The sequence below is a fragment of the Hyalella azteca genome, unplaced genomic scaffold, assembly GCF_000764305.2.
Source record: "Hyalella azteca isolate HAZT.00-mixed unplaced genomic scaffold, Hazt_2.0.2 contig4089, whole genome shotgun sequence".
NCBI classification, from domain to species: domain Eukaryota; kingdom Metazoa; phylum Arthropoda; class Malacostraca; order Amphipoda; family Hyalellidae; genus Hyalella; species Hyalella azteca.
Genome location: NW_025934315.1, coordinates 1 through 21,936, shown reverse-complemented (window position 1 = coordinate 21,936; position 21,936 = coordinate 1). Strand labels below are relative to the sequence as shown.

At 37.2% G+C, this 21,936-nt stretch overlaps 1 protein-coding gene across 1 annotated transcript; it reads right to left on the bottom strand.

Moving 5' to 3' along the window:
- Nucleotides 1-15,187: 15,187 nt before the first annotated feature.
- On the bottom strand, nucleotides 15,188-17,545 carry LOC108671472. Its single transcript, XM_018159021.1, has 3 exons — nucleotides 17,356-17,545; nucleotides 16,759-16,923; nucleotides 15,188-15,417 (listed from the first exon to the last, which is right to left on the bottom strand). Exons 1-3 carry the CDS (start codon nucleotides 17,543-17,545, stop codon nucleotides 15,188-15,190), a joined length of 585 nt encoding a protein of 194 aa, XP_018014510.1.
- Nucleotides 17,546-21,936: the final 4,391 nt, after the last annotated feature.

The window sequence follows — 21,936 nt, the reverse complement described above, 5'->3', positions numbered from 1 at the left end:
CAAAAATTATCTTCACAGAAACCGACTTCATTGTCTTGACGCGCTTAATTTGGATGAACAACTGCGGTGCGAGATTCTGGATATCGTTTCATCGGATTTATAGCAGCTTTCATTCAGGGCGGCAAATAGCGCGCGCGTCAAAAATGCCGCGGCGGTATTTACCGCGCAATCTTTCACACGAAGCGGTTTTTAACGCTTGAATATATCAGTCTTGCAGTGCTGTTTTATGAACCATCAGTCCATCTCTATGTTTATGTAACAATATTTCTGTATGGAAATATATCTCTATGTGAGAATAATGTAAATACATCTCTATGGGAATACCTATATATTTTATGGAAAATATATCTTTTATGAAAGCATATCTCTATCACTTTAATGGAAATATATATTTATCAATGTATATCTATATGATTATATAACAATACTTTTGTAACATTATTTATGTTACAATATTTATTTACCGATATTTATGTAACAATATCAGTCTATAATTATCCATCAGCAGGGTGCGTGCCGGTCATGGAAAACCTGGAAAGTCATGAAATTTGATTTTTCATTTTTCAGGCCTGGAAAGTCATGGAATTTCATTTCAGGTCATGGAAAGTCATGAAACAAAAGGCGTTTTGATTTCCCAATAAGATTGATGTTGGTTACATGGCCAGGACAAAAAAAAGCTTGCAGACAAGAAGGCACGTGCACTGCAAGTTCTCACTGTCAAGACACGAGCGCAGGACTTCATGCAGGCTGTAGTCCAAAAGCTACTGGACAAGAGCCCTCCCTATCAGGTAAGTCTTTGGTAGGAACCTGAGATGGCCATGGTGCCAAAAGTCTTTAACAAGAAGGACTGGAAGGAAGCCCACAAGACACGTTTGAAGAACCGTCTCACTTTGCTTGTTATTGCCAAGAGATTACCTAACACAGATGTGGATGGTGTTGTGCGATGAGATGTGCAACTTTAGAGATGAATCACAAGATTGCAGTGATCTGAACGCACATTTTCGAGCATTTTCAACTTATGATCGACTGGACACTTTTTGGCATGCCATCCTGTCGAAGAGCACCTACAAGAAGCTCTGGAATGTAGTGCAGTTTCTCATGCTCCAGTCTCGTGGCCAATACACGGTTGAAAGAGGGTTTTTGTTCAAGAAGGAAGTCATGACACATTACATGAAAAAGTGAACGGCGGTTGCCCTGCGTGCTGTGGTTGATCATGTTGCACATGTTGGTGGCCTGTACAAGATGATCATCACCAAGAAGATGCTGCTTGCAGCTGGTAGTGCCATGACAGCCTACAATAATTATTTGACAGAAGAGAAAGAGCAGAATACGAAGGCCCAGAAAACCCAGAAGAGGAAGGCTCTGTTGGATGAGCTGGATGAACTGAAGAAGAAGAAAAGGCGTACGGGGTAGGGCATCAAGGCGCTTGAGCAAGCAGCAGATGAATATGCAGAAGCAAGGGAGAGAAAGGGGGAATTGAAAATTGTCACCAAGTTCAACGTCATGAGACGATCTTTGAAAACAAAGCAACAGGAGCTAGACACTCTTGAACTGAACATTAAAGAAAAAGTTGATGAAAAAGCTGCCAGTTGAATGTTAGGGTAGTGTCGTTGAAGAGTGTTCTGAACTGTATTGACATTATCAAATATAATCTTGTTTACCTTACTCAATACAGTATTTGTTGCGATTTGACACTATTGAATTCATAATATTACCAGTGTGGGCTTGATTTTCAGATATGTCATTTTTTATCCTCATGCACTGTTTGCCTGCTCTATGCATTCACCCATTCGTTGTTTATCAACTGTAGGAGGTGATAGAATATGCACGGTTAGTTTTTCAGTCATTCTAAACCTGTCGTATACGAGTCTTGGAAAATTATATTGATGGTCACGGAGATTATTGGAAATTTTTTTTCTAAATGCCGGTACGCACCCTGTGTCAGTCTTGCAGTGCTGTTCATTATGCATCTAAAATACGGTCCAACTGTCTGTACCACACTAGGACGTGGCGTCAAAAACCGCCTTGTGTGAAATACATTGAATACCATTGCAAGTTAAACTGTCGCGGCAAATCTACCGCTGCAGTTTAAGCAGGACGCACGCGGGCGTCAGGCGTCAAATTCTACGCCGCGTTAAAAGCCGTCGTGTGTGAACATCAGTGCACATTTTGTATGTCCGCTAAGGTTCGTCGGCAAATATTTACTGGCAGTATTTACTGCCCTGTGTGAAAGGGGCCTGAGATTCTAGAATTACGCTCTGTTAGCCCGGCAGTATTATATCTGCATTCAGAAAACTTGTGCAAGTCTTATCGTTGCGACATCTGCATCTTTAGTGAGTAGCACATCCAAAGGAAAATTTCATCGGAAATTGTTACGGAATTATTATAAACTACCTTCTTAAAATACAATTGCACTAACCAGTACAATTGGTAGTGTCACTTTATTACCTATACCTGTAGGTGGCGCTGCAATCAACTTAAATAATGTCTAATATATAAAATTTAAACAAAAAGCGATAAGTTAACTTTGGCCGTAGTTCCATGTAATTGTGGGAGCCCTTTGAGGGGGTATAATTGTTTTATCATGCTCTTGGTTGTTTGCATCACTTCTCTAATCTCTTGAAAATATAGCATGATCAACATAAATTTTAAACTTGAAGCAGTCTAACATTTTTCTCTCTGTTGGACACCTCTTTGACACGTGATGCATGCCAAGGAACAAGAATGAGTGGCATCCATTAATATGTGGGCAAATAATATACCCACGATAAATCGTTCAGACACATTTCTATTTTCGTATACACTCCAAGTCTGTGGAGCAATAGGTGTATTACGTTGGCCATGCAATTGCCTTGTCCCTCCTCTTTCGACATCCAAATCGGTCGTAGGCAGGATTTATTCCTTAGTTCGTCTCACTATACAGCATACAGAGCAAACTCGGTTTACATCCTCTTGATCTCATCTCCTTCCAATTAAGAGCGGCCGGTGTTGTCTTTACTCGTATAGGTTCGTGTTGAGCTGTTACTGGTACAACACGGGGATCATCAGTGCAGGTACCAAACACGTTTTGAAAGATTTGATAAGCATTTTTTCGATGGCTGATATACTTTTTATTATCAAATCTCAGGCGCATTGAAAAAAATAAATAATGCATCAAAACTCATTTAACCCTGTGTAATAGTGTTTTGGAGCGGCTTCAGGCAACCAAAATAATTTTCTAGCGGATTTTACGTTAGATATGAACTGTTAATACTACAAAGATACGCTTACGAATAATATCAACCAACCGCAAATTAATTCTTTTTACAAAAAGTACTCTAACCTTGATTGATCATGAATGCTGAAAGGAAGAGAAATCGTTATTATTCAAGGTAATCAAGGTATTAATGTGAAATTATTAGGCGTTAATCTTCATTTCATAAATTGTTTATTGTCCGAAATTTTAAATTGTCATTTTGATTTAAAGGATGAGGTGAATATAATTTTTTATTTTTTTTTTTACTTTTTTTATATAAGGAAGGTTCCATAATTTTTCTTCCTTCTTAAATGCAAGAGACTTAGAAAAAATAAGGTATTCCTTCAAATGTATGTATTTCAACAAATACGAGACATTTTTAACCGCTACCCCAGACTGGGATAAATTTACCCTATACACTTTGGCCGCACAACAATTATTTGCCGGCTGCTGGTCGGATACCATCTGCCTGCTGCAATTGAAAACAAAAGCCGGACCTCAAACTCACGCACCGAAAGGCATAAGTGGTCCTTGACTACAGCAAAAGAGATTTTGGTGCCACTATAAACTTTTCTCCTGAAATTTACTGTTTTGCTAATTTTTTGGCATTGTTTCAGTGGCAATGTAAATGTGCAGGTATTGTTCAGATTTTCGCGTTTGTTTTTAAATCACATTTTACAAACATATTTAATATTTCAAAAGATCGAGAAAACATAGCAAGCTTTAAAATCGTCATGTGCATGGCCTATGGGAAAATCCAGGCTAACTTTTTCTATTGGTATAATCCTGTATTACCAAAAATCCGGGCGAATTCAATTCTAACAATTTTTCATAATTTAAATCGATTTTGTTGCGAAAATGACGCAATATCTTTAAACCAAAACAGCAGCACACTACTAGTTTTTTTTAATTATTTTAAGAGTTTGGCTGCCAATTGGTAGGATCAATTGCCATTTTTTCGCCTAAAGTATTGCTTCATTTCTCACCAGCCTCGCGTAAGAGGGTGCTGAAAAAAAACACGTTGGTGTAATTTGTTCCTGTCACAGCCGCTATAAATAAACTTTACTATCAGCAATATATTGAATTTTAAGGGTGGCTTATAAGCTGTAAAATCTACCAACCATCAGTACCTTTAGCCTTAGTGAGAAAGAAGAAATTCAGCGAACTTTTTAGTAGCGAAAAATATAATGATTCTTACGTTGTTTTTTTACGTGCGTTACTGCATAGAATTTTATTTTAGGGTCGAATGTTGCGAAGATTAATGATGTCCGCATAAAATATTTTTGTACAACTCCCGTATTAAGTCTTGTTGAATACAGAGAGCACATTCCACAATGAGCGACACAAAGCAGCATGTCGGGTCTGAGCTAAGCCAGCTTGCTTTGAATTATTAAAATAGAACAACATGTGCAAAACGAGCTTGAAATACAAAATTAAAACGTTACTCATTACAAAATTCGCTTTGATAAAAAGGATACAAACGAAAAGGACTCATACTTTAATATTAAAATATCGAGATAGGCGGAATTGAATATGAGCTCAATTCAACTGCAAACTTTATTCCTATCAAGTAAATTGCGGTGCAATTAAATTAATTTTTTTTTCAATTTAATTCAATGTTTCAATGTTTAATTCAATGTTTAATTCTGTTCAAATGTTCAAATATCGATATCAATCTTTTATAACCAAGATCCCTGCAGACATGTAATAGTTCCTTCATTTAGACATGTCGATGTAATGCATTTGATGAGGCTGCGAATGAAATTTGATGCAGCACTCTACGGCATTTGATGTACAACTGCATGACATACATGTATGTATGATGCAGTCTTGAATGGTTCAAACTTATTTCATATTTGCTAACTTTGTCAGAAACTCCGTGTCGATCCGAGACACGGAGCAGTAGCAATATATACGGGATGAAGCTGTTACTCAGTATAGAGCTCGTGAGGTGGTAAGTTAATAATAATTAACAAATCAATTTAAATGTGGCAAGTTCTCTCAGACATTGAATGGAGAAATAAAAAAACTATGCGTACGGTAATTATTTATCCTACCACCCTAGATGTTTTCCCCCGGGAAAATGGCTAGGAAGAGACATTTTACGAAGAGACATAACGAGGGAAGAATTTTCCCTCGTTAATATTTTTTGAGAAAATACGCTAATAAATCGGTCAATTTAGAATATTCTGAACTTAGTATACTTGAATCCGTTCAACATGCCAGCTAGATTAATTATAATGTTGTGGCATCCCTAACAAAAATCGAGCAACACCTGGGCTTCTACCTATGAGCAGTACACTCAGCTCAGAGTTATTTTTGATCTGCAGGGAAACCCGACAGAAATCAGCTACTGGTTAGAATCTCTGTAAGGGAAATTCACCTCTTCTTCATGATTTCAGCTATTGCAATTTATTTTTGTGTCGTAAGTTTACGGCTGAAGCCAGTGTTAGTTCTTCTCATTCAATTTTTGCCACTAGGTTGGTCGGAGCGTACCTATATACTGTCACTATTTTCGAATGTACCTGTAACGTCGTACTTAAACCCCGCCGTACCGGACATATAGGGCGGTTGATTGACATGCTCCATGAGTCCTTGGCAGCACCTGTTGCCGAATTAAGCCCACTTCATAATTTTGTAAGGGAATGAAAAAATATGGTGATGAGCGTTTTAGAACTATTTTTATTCAGTTATCAACATTAAATCGAATGGAAACGGATATAACGGATATATATTAAATTAATGGAAACGGATATAACTTATATAATGAAGAATACACTAGATATTCTGATAATGAAGGTGCTCCTATATAGTGGCCTAGTCGATGCATCAAGTACATCGTGAAAATCGAGTACACCCTTAATCTCCCTGGTATCTGAGTATCTCCATATTAGCTAAAATTTTCGTAATAGTTAAAAATAAATCATTTTTTTCAGCCTCCATGTGATCCCACGGTCACACTGTGAAGAACACACAGCCCTATTATCAAGGATTAAATAGCTTGTAATGTACCTTATATTTTGAGCCAAAAACACCTCGGCGGATCAGACAAATAAACTTCAACCTATTTGTTTCGTCAAACGCTGCTGTCAGCACGAGGAGCAAAACATTTTTTAAATTTGAATAGCAAGGTTTCAAAACACAAATATAGTTGAGTTATTACAAATTTTTAATTGCAAACTTGGTAAATGAAACATTTTTCCTGTATTGCAAAATTATTCAACTGCCGTTCCAACATAATAGCCCATAGACCAAAAAGACAATTGTTTTACTGCCTAATTCAATGCTTAGCGCGTGAGTAATGAGTCAGTGTTGCGTCTGTTACACAATAAAATGAAACCACTTCGTGCTTTGTCAGTCACTCCATTCAAACCATATTTAACTCCCGAAAAAACAAATGAATGACATTTATGTTTATCGGCGCCCAAAGACATCACACGTCCGTTGCTCGAATTACAAAAAAAAAAAAAAACAGAAACGTCGGTTGCCGATTTTTCGTTATCCTCTTCAAATTTTCGCTTCACACTTGAACACGGAAGGCCTTTCTTCGAGCGCTTCCAAGCACCCGCGCAATTTCTATCAACTCAATTGGACTAAGAGTTTTCTTAAGTTTTAGAGAACTGAAATGAGATAATCTTACAGCCAAGACTCGGATGTTAAAGGTAAGTAGCCAGCGCAGATGCAGGAACAAAGTTCATCCTGCGTCTCTACAATTTGGAAAATATAACTCAGTACTCACTGCAGGGAGTGACAGAGAGCGCATTTTCTCGTCGACGAAAACGTGAAGTCACGGACGGACAGACAGACGGACGGACAGACGGACGGATGGACATGGCGAGCACAATAGTGCATTTTTTCCCATGAATGAGAAAATGCGCTAAAAATAAATTCCTAATTGTAATTCCCAGAGCACCCGCTTGGGGTCGCCGGTTTCATTGTTTTGCTGTAATCTTATTAAGCAACGCCATAAATAATGGCATACAATTCCAAAATTTTTTCAGACATCCCTACTGGGATGTTTGATCTTACGTCGACTGATATGCAAATAACCCTAAATGTCAGCCTCATTGTGTATTTAAATCTCATATATTTTTTTAAATAGACTAAATGTAATAGTAATAATTTGATGGTCATCACAAATTTCTTTTTTCTTTATCACAAATTTTGACAGGATTTATGGATAATTTACAATGCATAAGATAAATTAGCCAATGAAATTCATTATTGTTAGATAATTGATGAAATTTAATATCATATAATTATAGATAACTATTATAACATAACATAACATAACATAATGATGTCGGCGCTGAAATGTAGGCCTGATGTGGCCTGTCGCCGATTCTTTTCCTTTTCGTGCCTTGTTCATAGATCTAAACTCGTGTCATTTGACCGGATCTTTTCATGACTGGCGATAGTTTGAAGTATGTAGCTACTAGACTTCCACCGGGTTCGATAAGGAGCTAGGCATTTCAAATCTGAACATATATTTTTCCATAGCTTTATCTAGTCTGTTCTTGAACGCGTTCATACTTGGAGCTCCAACGATGTCATCGGGGAGGCTGTTCCACATGTCGGTGATTCGAAGCGAGAAAAAATTTTGTCGCGTGGAGAAGTTGCAGCGCAATTTTTTTAGCTCATAGCCGTGGCCCCTGGTGTTGGTTCTTGTTTCAAATTCTAGTAACCCTTCAGGGACCTTGTATAGACCATGAGTATACTTGTATACTTCAATGAGGTCCCCACGCAGACGTCGATAACTGAGTGAATACTATTCAAGTCCTCATCTGTGAACACACTGCTGAAGAACTGATTAAGAACGTTAGCCTTGCCCTCATCAGAGGAAATCTTTCGTAGGTCTACTCTCAAATCAGATATACCGTTCTTTGACTTACACTTCGAACTAGCGTACAAAAAGAAGGCTTTCGGATTCTTTTTGGCATTTTTAGCATTATTTTTTTCTAAATTTTTCACTGCAGTGCGACAAACTTTTTTAGCTTGATTTCGAGCTCTGGCATACAGGTTATAATCAGACTCGCTGCGAGTTCGTAAATAACGCTTGTAGGCTTCTTTCTTGGTCTATAGCTGAGTCTTAACTGCACTGGTCATCCACTGGGATTTTTTGACTCCTCCAAGCGTAATCTTGGGTACATAGGCATCAACTGCAGACATAACCGTGTCTTTGAGAAACGACCATGAATCAGCCAAATTCATGTCCTTAATACAGTTCGAAATATTCGCCGCATTCACCGTTTCACGGAGTTTATCATAGCCGCCTTTCGCAAAGTTCAAACGTTCACGCTTCCGAAGCATCTTTTCTGCATAACACTTAATATTAAAAAAAAGTGATTGGTGGTGGCTTTTGCCCAACGGAGCCTCGTGGCGAAGCTCATCTATCATTGATTCTTCACTAGTAAACACAAGATCTAGAATATTTGGGGTCTGTTTGCCCCTAAAATGGGTTGGCTTGGTGATGTTATGGATTAAAAATGAGTCTCGTACAGACTCCAAGAACAGGGATGCTGGGTGATTCTCATCTCTTGGAGAAGATTCATCTGCCCAGTCTATTTCTGGATGGTTAAAGTCACCAACGATCAACGTATGCGACCTGCTGAATGACATGCTCGGTAAAAGGCTGTTTAGTACTTTATTGTTATCAGAGGAGCTGTTAGGTGATCTGTAAATGACCCCTATGAGAAGGCTATCTTTGCCTTTTAGAGTAAGTTCACACCACACTGATTCTTTAGCTGATTGATGCTCTGCAGATAACTTAACTTGCTGGGCCCCATAAGAGGTTCTAACCCACAGAGCTACACCTCTACTGCACTGCTCTTCATTTAAGTTATGAAATCAATCAAAACCTGGCAGCTGAAATTCAACAGGTACAATTTTCCCCCCGTGATTTTTAGGAAGTGTTTCTGTAATACAAATAATGTCTATACACTCGTTTGCGATCACAGTTAACAGTTCACTTTTTTGTTAAAACTCACTCAAAATATTCTTTATTACCAATTTGGCTCACACGATGGTCAGACTGCAATGTTTTGACCAATGTAATTTGAGCGTTAAGTGCACAAAACGGTTATCTTGACTTAATTTTCGCATATTTTCAGGGCTCGGATACATTTTTTCTCAGTTGCTACTCCTTTTTGATTTTTCATATATATTATTTTTGAGTTTATATTATTTAAATTCTTAATTTCCTAATCTCATTCAACGTGAATGCCTAATTATTTTAAGAAATAAATTGATTTAGAATGCAATTAGAAGTAATTTTGGAATCTGACAAGTTCACAGCTATTGCAGCGGCTTCATCTGACACACTGAGCCACTAGTGCAGGTGTTGCTTATCATCACAGTATCGCGTCACACAATGAATATACTAAACAAGTTGTTAACCATCATGTATATAGTTATTGAAACCTACTGTATCTATAATCTTGGCCGTTTATATTGTCATACCAAGTCATGCCGACATAGATTTAGTAATGAGTGCAACAACCAATGTTCTCACCTTGAGTAGTTTTTTTTTTACTTTTTTTTGCATAATGTTCACTCTTCGCATGACATCTATTGATGATGATGTCCACTGTAAGTCAGACATCTATTTATAAATTAATTTCTAGATTTACATTGAAGAGAATTAAATGCAAGTTATTTCGTTGAACACACTGTTTCGCCAATAACTATAGAATTTAGACGTCTCCAAACAAACTGAGAAGTGAAAACCTAAAAAAATGCTATTAAAGTGAATGATCACATACATAATTTCTAGATTTATTAGTCGATCTAATACCCGTTACATGAAATGAATTCTGTCATAATTATCCCGAACACCGCAATTTGGCGGCCAACCTTCGTTCTCAGCTCTAATCTGATTGCTCGGATCGGCTGGCACTGCAGTTCTCCATATAACAGAAATAAATCAGCTTTCGCTAAGCATGACGAAAAATTCTTGGATCCAAATTACTGGTAATGACCTCGATTTGCACGCGATACATCAACGTTAGTCAGACCAAAAGTCACGGACATGCTTTAGTGAAAGCCTCATACCTGATATTGCTTAATACTAAATTCAACGTCACTGTACATCTCACATCAGCACTGCACATCCACTCTCGTCACAGCACCAATTCAGATTGGATAATAACTGTTCGCGTTATTAAGGGTAAGTTATCGTTTAAAAGTATGCAGAGATTACAGGGATCAAAAACTCGTTCTCCAACAGAGTCATGTCACACGGTTCGGCGTGAAGGCTAAAGCCGCGAGTTGTCATTCTTGATTGACACGCGACGCGCAATTTGATAGACAATTTTGATTGACACGCAATGTACGTCCGTACCCTAGAGGACTGGACGAGCCTGACTACAGGCCTTTTAACTATGATTATTAACACGTGATCTACTGCACATGTATAATACTAGCTTCCAGTAACATAAACGAGATGTTGGTAAATGGAGATGAAATAACATTGTGACATAAAGGTACATTTTTATGCATGAAATACAAACTCAAAAATCTCAACGAAATTGCACTAATGGAATTGGCAGTCATACTGTGCAAAGGGAATAAGTCAGCCAGCAAGAAAAATGTAGAAGACGGCCAAAAAATTCAATAAAAGCTCTCACGATAGATGCCACTCTTCTGGTAGATGCCAGACGCACAATTTATGAATTCCACATCACAGAGCATCGCACGTGATGAGGAATCTGACTCTTCGTAATAAGCCGTACAAATTAATTAAGTTAATATTAGTCTCGATATTCGTAATGATTGAGATATTTTACTTGTACTTAAATTGAATTGACGTCGATTGAATGTCTCAGCGGAATTTTCATGGAAAAAAATAGTTGTGAAAATTACGATTGGGCTCATGAGTGAATTGAAATGAATATCTGATAATTACTTTAAGCTAATAAATAACTTCCGTTAGACAGTTCCACTATTTTGCAATTCACGAATTAAAATAAATTTGTGCAAACTTTTTGTCGTTAATTTTGTTGTTGTCTGCCAGAAAATTTCGTGAATTTTAGAAAGTCGCACGATATGTGAGTTACACGTGTGTTCGAAAATTCTCATAGCAAGGAGGAAAACAGCCGAACTGTAATTGCGAGAAATAATACTTGCTTAACTGCGCGAAATAATCGAAATAATCATTCTTTATTCGTTGGTGACATCAAATTACTTTTATTACAAAATTTCTCTTATGACTTCGGAAAATATTTATTCAAATTATTATATGATTATTTTGAAGCAAGGCTACCCGTAAGTTACATAGAGCAACTGGCAGTTGTTAGAAGCGTCGTATAGCTTTTGGCTCCATGTAACATTTAACTGCAATAATGCCGCGACTCGATTTTCTACGTGAAACAAATTTCATGTTGATTTGTGAGCCAATTCCAAGACATTCTGAAATTCTAGTTTACAATACAAAATACATCCCCATTGCTTAGTAAGGAATTGCCGACCGCATTTAAACTTAATAGCTGTTCATTGACACATTTATCAGTGATAGATCGACCTAAATACGTGCCTTCTGTCGCCCGGTATAAATAATCCACAAGGGCTAGTCTCGTTGGAGACTTCCTTCCTCACACATTGGCGAGTTGCAATTTTTCCAAAGCAGTTATAAGAGATTGGGTTTGATAACAATAATTGCAACGCCACAACATTTAATGTGCCTACGATTATAAAAAAAATTAAACAAGATTGAATTATTTAATAAAAAACTATATCGTAGTATGCAAATTTTCACCGCTCTACGATATAAAAATTGATATTAGCTGCATGAACATGTTCATGCTGCAATGTCGTTCGTCTTTCCTATGTTCGAATCATCAATGTTCAAAGTAAACCCGAAACTGGTTGTCAGAAGTTAAAGCATTCAATATGTTTATTTAAACCGATATTCATTTGTTCATGGAGTGAACGAATTTTTTTTATGCAATCATGCAACTCGTGTTGGCTATTTGTGGTTCCCTGCATATCGGAGCTAGTGATGTGAAACAAGGGTAGAAACAATGATGCTTTAAGCCGACTTGCAAATTTCTATATAAATTCAAATATCATTCGAATCGAATCTATAAGACTACGAGTACGGTTTAAACGTCAAACTTCAGTTACGTTTTGACTCGATCTTTTATTAGATTTGCACACAGTGATATTTTCTAGGAATTAAAACTATCTCCGTAAAGTTATAAGTACTAGTTTATCCTAAACATTGCGAGGACATTGATAAAATATCTGTCTTGATTAATTCTGATCTGTGGATGTTAGCCTATAATAGAAAAGAATTTTTGTCAAAATTCGAAAAACATGAATATTAACAGATCCATGAGCCATCATTGTAACTGAATACAGATTCAAAAGCAGGAACTTGATCGCGTACTATCAGAGCGTCGTTCTGTCACATAGCCTTATAAATATCTTCCCGAAGGTCAATTGAGCAAGAAGTAGAAGAATACTACATTAAGTTAGCTTCGCCTATATAGGCAAGAAATTTAGAAAATTAAATTTTCTTAGGGTATTTAGCAATACAAATGCTAGTGCGTGGGTGCTTAGTAGGTAACTTCTTACACATCCGCTAAATTAGCTATTCAAATATTTTAATACCACATTATAATTAAAGTGAGATATAAATTAATAATATTATCAATACTGATCAACTTTGCCTTCCGGCCATTGAACTAATCTTAATTTCATGCGAAATTTAATAAATGAAATTTCAATCGTAGCGATCACCGTTGTAATTGCAGCTACAAAGGCGATAATCGAGTCATAATTAAATTAATTCACCAAAAATCATGAACTGTGTGAAACAGTCTTTCAAACAGTGCACCAACCTGTATTTAGTTGAGTCAAACAATTCCCGGCAGGTTATTTGTGAAGTTAAACAATGAACTGCAGGTTATTTGTGAAGTAAAACAATGCTCTGTATGTTATTTGTGTAGTCAAGCAATGCCCAGCGGGTTATTTTTGAAGTCAAACAATGCTTCAAACAATTTGAAGTCAAACAATACCAAACAATTTTGAAGTCAAACATTTGTGAAGGTATGAAATGCACTGCAGGTTATTCGTGCTGTTAAACATTGAACTGCAGGTTATTCGTAAAGTTAAACAATGCACTGGAGGGGATTCATGAAGTTAAACATGAACTGCTGGTTATTTGTAACAATGCACTGCAAGTTATTCGTGAAGGTAAACCATGCACCGCAAGTCATGTGTATAGGTAAACATGAACTGGAGATAAACTGCGAAGTTTAAACAAAACACGTCTGGTAATTTGTGCAATTTAACACGTTGACTCCTAAGTGTCAACGTGTTAAATGTTAATATGCGCACACAAAATTTATTTCTCCAGGACGTAGTGGTACATAATTCAGGGTTGCCAGACGGCCTAAAAAACGACCAACTCCGCGAATAAAAAAGGCCAAAAAAGGCGTTTAACTCAATATATACTGGTATATCTGTAAGCTCCGGTGTAAAATTTCAATTTCGTGTTTTTCGCGCATTTTCTCATTTATGGAAAAAATGCACTATTGTGCTCGCCATGTCCGTCTGTCCGTTCGTCTGTCTGTCCGTCTGACTGTCCGTCCGTGACTTCACGATTTCGTCGACGATAAAATGCGCTCTCTCTCACTCACTGCACTGAGTACTGGGTTATATTTTTTTATTTAATTAGGAAGCACCCCTATCGTGAATTTTAACCGGCCAGCGCAATTAAAAAAAGTAAATCGCGAAATTACTCCGGAAAAAAGACCGTCTGGCAACCTTGTTTCATAATAGTACAAAAAATAAAATAAAGGTAAAAGATGAAGCAATCGGAGTCAACTTGTTGAACATGCACTATTGCTTATTTGTGCAGTTCGAACAGGAAAAAATATAACTCAGTACTCACTGCAGTGAGTGACAGAGAGCGCATTTTCTCGTCGATGAAAACGTGAGGTCACGGACGGACAGACAGACGGGCAGACAGACAGACAGACGGACATGGCGAGCAAAATAGGGCATTTTTTCCATAAATGAGAAAATGTGTTAAAAATGTTTTTACATTAAACAATGCACTACTGGTAATTTTTTTCAGTTCAAACATTGGTACAGAATGGCCGACTTTTATGAATGCATTTAAAGTAATTTATTCTTTTTGAACGATGGTACAGAATAGGTAACTGACTTTTTCGACTAAAGGCCATTCTCTACTGATAATAAGTTCAGTTGGGAAACCAAAACGAATTGTTGACTTTGACCAATATATTACTTGTACTATATTTTATGCTGTTCGCACACTGTTGCCAATTTAGATAGTTCGAACATAAGAGGAACTCCCGTAAATTTTTTTGTTTTGAATATTTAAACAGAATTTTTGACCGTATAGTCAATACATTACTGTTTATTTGCACAGTTCGAACATTGTAACAGAATTTTTGACTTGGTTCTTATTTTAACGCTGAACTTGTTCAAATCCAAGCCATCGGGTTTGTGGGCGGAATGTGTTTATACTGTCATTTTGGCTATTTCATCGTCAAAGAAATTAAGTTGTTAATTAGAAGATCATTCATGTACGATGCTCAATTGTTCTCGACGTTCTCTGAATTTTCTAAAATATATAACTCAGTACTCACTGCAGTGAGTGACAGAGAGCGCTTCTCGTCGACGAAAAGGTCACGGATGGACGGAAAGCCGGACGGACAGACGGACAGACAGACAGACAGAAAGACAGACAGACCGACGGACATGGCGAGCACAAAAGTGCATTTTTTCCATAAATGAGAAAATGCGCTAAAAACAATACCATGTAAGTGGGTTAATATATTACGTTTACAAGGATTTTCATGTGACTGTTATTGCGTTCGAAATTCACAGAGCGTGATAACTTTACCTGTTGTAGTATATGTGTGTGCGGAATGTCGAGCAATTAGTTTCACCAGTACAGTAAGTACAGAGGAGAACTCAAGCTCACTCTTTGTACTGGCAAACGAAAAAGAATCTGTCCGTGCACTCTTTGTTCCAGGGCGCGTATATATAGTTAGGAGGTTCATAATGGAGTCTGGCGCAGGCGTATTTATCTTCGGTTCCCAAATCTTCTCCAGGCCTTCCCGACTGGAAGAAATCCTTTCCGTCGTTCCAGTACCACTTCTCCGCATTTAGAGTTAAATCGACCCACCAGTCGTTTTTTCCAGACTTGTCTGTAAATTAAGAAACATGAACCCAATAACTCATATTCATATATTTAATGGAAACGTGCGCACATTGAGCATATAATTTCATTAAATTCGGGATAGAATACCGGATTTGATTTCGTTCAATTCGATTTAAATTCAATCAATTATATAAGACGAATACATTGGTGAATGTACGAGTGATGTGGAAAAAATTCAAAACTCCATACGAGCTTCAAAATAATCCATTCGTAAGATAATGCATCCGTCAAGCCTAGAACCATCCGTCGCCATTTCATTTATAAGAGTGCACATTTTTTTCAATAATGCCTTAGCATTCAAATGAGAGGCCAAGACAAGTACAACCCCTTTTAACTTTGCCCCATACACACCCATGTCCTCAGAGCAGTCATCGATTCATGACCTTCAAAGAAAACAAATTGCGGAATCCCGACGGATTTGAGTTCAGCTCGTAAACTGAGTGAGTGACTTCGTGAGAAGGACAAATGATCGACTGAGTGAATTAATTGGCTAACGACGAATGTATAGCGATACCTACAAAGAACTGAGTATTTGAATGACAATAATCTAGTAAATTGCACTGTTTACTAGTCTGCAAGACTACAGTCTACTCGCTCCTTGCAGAATGAACCTAAAAATGTACATTTTATCCTATTTTTACCTCTATCTGTTGAAGATGATAAATTACAAGCTTACAGTGGAGGGAAATGAATATTCGTACACTTGAAAAATCGTATTTTAATGTACTGTATGTAAGTACACAAACTTAACAGGAAAAGTGATTTAAATTATGTATAGAGACGCATAGTATTCAAAAATACTTATACATTAAAATACGATTTTTCAAGTGTACGAATATTTATTTCCCCCCACTGTATATGCAGCTCAACTTTTGATCGTAGGAGGGAAATAAAGTCTTTCTCACGCTATTCTTTTAAATCTTTTAAACGTGTTAAAACTGGTCCGAGTAAAATTTCTAGTGATTTCATAATTCTTGACATTATTGAAATTTTGACAACATTATTGAATTATTGACAACATTATTGAAAAGTCGTAATACAGTTTCCATGAGCGCCGATTTACCTTTCTAATAAACTTCTCAACTCAAACGGCTCTCTAATTATTTCACAAAAGCCAATTATGGGACAATAATGCCTAAATCTTAAAGTAGTGTGGCAGCTGTTATATGATTGCAAATGCACATTTTCAAGGATTTGAAACAAATGCCTGAAACCAAACACTGTTTAAGAAACCGATTCAGCGGAGTAAACGTATCAATGCAAATCCTCGACTTCACGTTAACTTTGAATCTAGAAATAACAATTGAACGGCCTGTTTTTGACTCACTGCTGTTGAGGTTAGCCACGAGATCAGCCATTTGGGCAGCAGAGGATGGATAGGCGAGCGCGATGCCAGATGGGCACGAGCTTTTAGCTGTAGTAAAGTTGGTTGCATTGGTAGAGAAAAAGTAGCAGAATCCGCCCACAGCTTCAAAGCCTGGCTTGCACGCATCTGGTGGGAGATAAAGAAATGTTTAGCAAAAGTTGTTCACATTTCCACCAAAAATATCCAATGTTACCAATGCTGGGGCGTAAATTATTTTCGGAATAGAATTTCAAGCAGTGATGCATTCAAATGCCTTAATTGTAGACATTTGAGGGGAAAATCGCTTATAGTGACTGGTTTGACATATGGTGACTGGTTTGACAACACCATTATTCCACACGTCAAAACCTGTCGATGCTTCTCAATATTATATCAGAAAAGTTTACTCGCGGTTTTTTTTCTATTTTCTGATGTATTTGAAAAAAACGCGTTAATTTTCACAATTCTCTGCATTGAGGGCATGTTCAATTTTGGCGTCTTTTTTCCTGCCTAAATACTATAACGGCTCTCCTGAAAGAATACCGAAACAAAAATTAAATTACATACGGTTAAAAATACCTTTTTTCTTCATGAAAGTGATGGAGGCCGGGTCTGTGATGAGTAAGGTGGTGAGCACCGAGGCACTGCTGCTGAAGTAACACTTGGACACTGAGGCCGCCTGAGTGATGGACACCGCCAGGCACCGCGAGTCCACGAAGCACCCATTCCGGCACACGCCTGAGTCAGCAAGCACAAACAGCTGGATCATTGTGTTTTTTTCGTACAAAGAAACGAAAAACCACATCTGGACGATATTTTAGCGATGCTTCAAGTTAAACACTTACCGGCCAAACTTTTTTTTACCGCCAAACACATTTTTTATATATAACATTGCAATCTCTTTAGCAGGCGTTACTTGAGATTGTGGAGGCAAATTTCTTAAAATATTCTTTTCATGGCGTGCAAAAATACTCATTGAAATTAGGTTTATTTGCTAGCTCAACGATCAGATCGTCACGTATATATTCTGTCTATGTTTGTAAAGAAAGTAAAATAAATTCATTAAGTTATTACAAGAGTTATGGCACCAGTTTATTTCAAATAATTAATTTTAATACTTATTCATGTCATCGAAGAAAGTTCATGAACTGGAATTTCGCCCGTAGGAAAATTCTCCTCAACATGATTACGTGTTATTACCATGTTGATAATGCGTATCCAAAAATCAATTCGCGTCGGCGTCTTGCGACATTTCGCAGTAATCCACCGGGTATCAATACATCTAAAAAATATAACTCAGTACTCACTGCAGTGAGTGACAGAGAGCGCATTTTCTCGTCGACGAAAACTAGAGGCCACGGCCGGACGGACAGACGGACGGACAGACAGACAGACGGAAATGGCGAACACAATAGTGTATTTTTTCCATAAATGAGAAAATGCGCTAAAAATATATTACTAAAAGATAACAAGTTGTTAGAGATTCGAAATTTTCCCGCCTAATGAAGAGAAAGTTTCTCCAAAATATATGTTAGGGAGGAGCGATATACTTATCATTAGACTTTAGTGCTTTACATCACTATTTTACGATTCACAGACAGCTCAATTTCGTAGCTCCAGTCAGTATAATGAATGAATTATTTCTCCAGGGAATATTTACTTTATAAGTTACGGATGTAACAACCATTATCATTTTTTGCAAATTTAAAAAAGGCAGTTTTTTTGTTACTCACATGCGCTCGGTGCCTCCAAGGTAGACGTGGTGCAATCTTTCGCAATCTTTGCGTCGGTGTAGAGCGCCATTGCGCTCGCCTGAACTGCGCTAAAACTGCTCGCCAAACTGGCCAAGCAGAGCACGCCGGAGAAGAACATACCGCGTGTTCTGAACGTCGACAGCTCTCACTCGTATTAGTTCCAGATCTGCTTTGAATCGCTTGAACTAATTTTTTGGGTGATTCCTGGAATATAAAATTTTTTATTTAATTTCAATTTTTACTTTCGAATGTTTTTTTTTTAATTTCTAGCTTCAATGTCACTGAAACAACACTGGCTTCCTAAACACCTCTCAAAACGCTTTCTAAAAAAACACAATTTTCAGACTGAAAAGTGGTGCTTCTGTGTATGAATCGTTCATTTTGTATATATTAACTTACAGCTTACTGTTATATTCTAGATTCTTAGAGCTCATTTGTTAACTATATTGTGCGATTTGTACGTGTGTGCATGAGAAAACGAACGATAGAATCGATTTCAGTGCAATTAAGTAGGTAAATAATTTCGAAGGTGGCTGTCGACTAACCTCGTTATTCGAGTACGTGGTTTGGTATATTAGTTGTGCATGTTTTAGTTAGAAATAATGTTCTGAATTCGAGGTCTTAATGAGTTCATGTTCTAAGCAAAGTAATTTTGATAGTATTTTCGCCAATGTGCAAAACAAATATATAATTAATCGTTTTATAACCAATTTTAACAAGAAATTACGCAAAGGTCGCGTCTTCAAAATCTTACTGTATAACTTGCATACAAATTAAGTATTTTTTTCGGAAAAAATACTATCCAATAATTCCAATGCGTAACAACTGCTTTCTATTCCATAAGTTAACTATCTAATCGTACTTATGAATGAGTGCCGGTAATTAAGGTTTTGTATCGACCGTTATTTTGTCAAGTTTCACTCGACGGCTTTGGTCAAGTCTTCACTTCTGACTCTTGATACCAACTGACTCTTCTCGATCATCACTTCCGACTCCTGACCCAACTGACTCATCTCGACCATTGGCTCGACCTTTGGCCTGGAGTTTCTTAACCTGCTCGTATGAGTAATCGATAGGGCAGATGTAGTTTCAAGTTTATTATACTAATCAGCTGCAATCGGGCGCTTGAATATGCACGGGTTTATGAAAAATTACACATCGTTCTGGAGGCTCCAACAGAAGAGTTTAGCAATAAAACGATAGTTCACTCTAATATGGGGATGGAGGATTTCTATTGTAACGAGCATTTTCAGAGGTAATTATTCGTAATGAAAGAATGAAATCATAGATTTTTAGTTTGCCGTTCATAAGCGTTTGAATTAAATTTACTGACGATTTTCGTATAGGAGAAGCAATTTTTCATTCATTTCTTTTCTAACGAGCTCTTTAATCATTTAATGAATCAATAAAGTATTAAATAGAGAAATAATTTTTGCCTCAATTTTGGTTCTTGTGGAGAGTTATTATCAACATAAGAATAACTTTGTGTAGTTTTGCCTAGCGTGTAAAAAGCCTTTGCAGAATGCGATAATTCCAAGCGCGAGTGGAGGTTAACATCTGAATAATTACACTCGCTCGATACGCCAATAAGATACGGGATTTGTAATTAGCTACCAGCACGAAAAACTTTAAGCGAATTGTTTAACGAAAACTTTATCATTATTTCTCGAAGGTAATTTTTTTACAAATACCGTTTCAATGACAAGCTTCCCGTTATAGTCATATATAATCATTTCCGTAATGTTCTACATGGGCGAGTAATGCGCATTTCAACTTACCGTGCGCTCGTCTTTAATATATAAAAAGGTTAAGTAACAAGTTAAATTTGTAATTCAGAATAAGACAAAGAAAATAACTTTCTGGACCGACACACTTCCGGACAATGTCGTTTTAAGACAATATTAGGAAGACTCATTTTACTGCATTCACGTTCTCAAAAATGGTCGCTTTCGACTGATCCATGTTCGCTGGCTTAAGGTGGGTATGGAGACCCGCCCGAACTCCAAAGCGAGGGTGCTCGCGGTCGCTGCCGTGTCTACTATCTTACGTCTGGCCGGCGCGGTGGCACAGGAATGTCGTGCAAGCCAGTGTCGCTGCACCGCAATACACGTCACATGAACTTTGAATACTACGAGCAAATTCTTTGCTATATACAGCGCGACCTTAAAAATATATAAGCATAAATTTAATTTGTTATTGTAATTAATTAATTTAATTATTTTTATTTTCATATATTCTCATCCCCAGTATATAAATGCATTATATTCAATACCGAAATAGTGTCTATGATATTTAATGTAAATTGTATAAATTTCTACACGAAAGACAAATTATCGCTAGATTAGTAATTATTTTTTCGTGATCATGTCAATACTATGGGCACGTAAAAATAAGGTTATAGATACGCGCCGAAATTTTACTTATATTAATAAGTGAATATATTAATAGAATACAACTTGTATGTGCATAGACTAAAGAGACGCCCTAAAAGGTGTTAGGCAGCTGAGCTGTTCCCTTACACCTCTCCCCTCTACCCCCCCCCTCCGATGTGCGGGTATCCCATTTGGTAATGCGAGCCAATGCTTCAGGCCAAGTAGACTGTTTTCGAACAATTATATCCTCATCTACAGTATATAAATGCACAATATTCAATACCGAAATTATGTCGATGATATTTAATTTAAATGGCATAAATTTTTTTACGAAAGACAAATTATCGCTAGATTAGGTTCTAATTATTTTTTTGGGGCACGTTAATAGGGTAACATGGGGCAGCGAGCCCACTGCGGGTCATGGGCCCATAGCGGGTTTCTCGCTAAGTATGGCAGATATTGGTCCATGCTCTCCACCGCCGGTCGACAGTTTCACTGGGATGAAGTGTACGGATTTACGTTTTGCGTTATTACGGAACGGAAGTGTTTGCGTTATTAAGTTATTTGTGAATAACTGTTTTAGGCCAGATAATTTTTTTTTGCTGCTTAATAAAAATATTATCATTACTGTAGACGAAGCTTTTGAAATTACTGTGGATTATATTTTGAAAGTAATATTTATAGGGATAATTTTGAGATCAAGTTTAGACTATTTGCTTTTAAAATAAAATGTTGACACGATATAAATTGAAATGATACCTAGTGGGGACAACGGGCCCATGCGTGTCACGGGGCAAAGAGCCCATGGTGAAGTCTTGTGTTATACATCATTAGATTTGTCTCAATGGCCTTTTCATACTATGACTAGCTTTTTGAATTACAAATTACACTTCATATTGCATGATTTTTTTATTTGCCGCCTCAAGGCAGCAAGGCTTTGTCTCTAGTTATGCGTATTTATGACCCCTTATCGAGTTATTGACTCTTGCCTAGCCAAAAGTTGATTTCAGTCAACACCAATGAGCCAAAAGTTG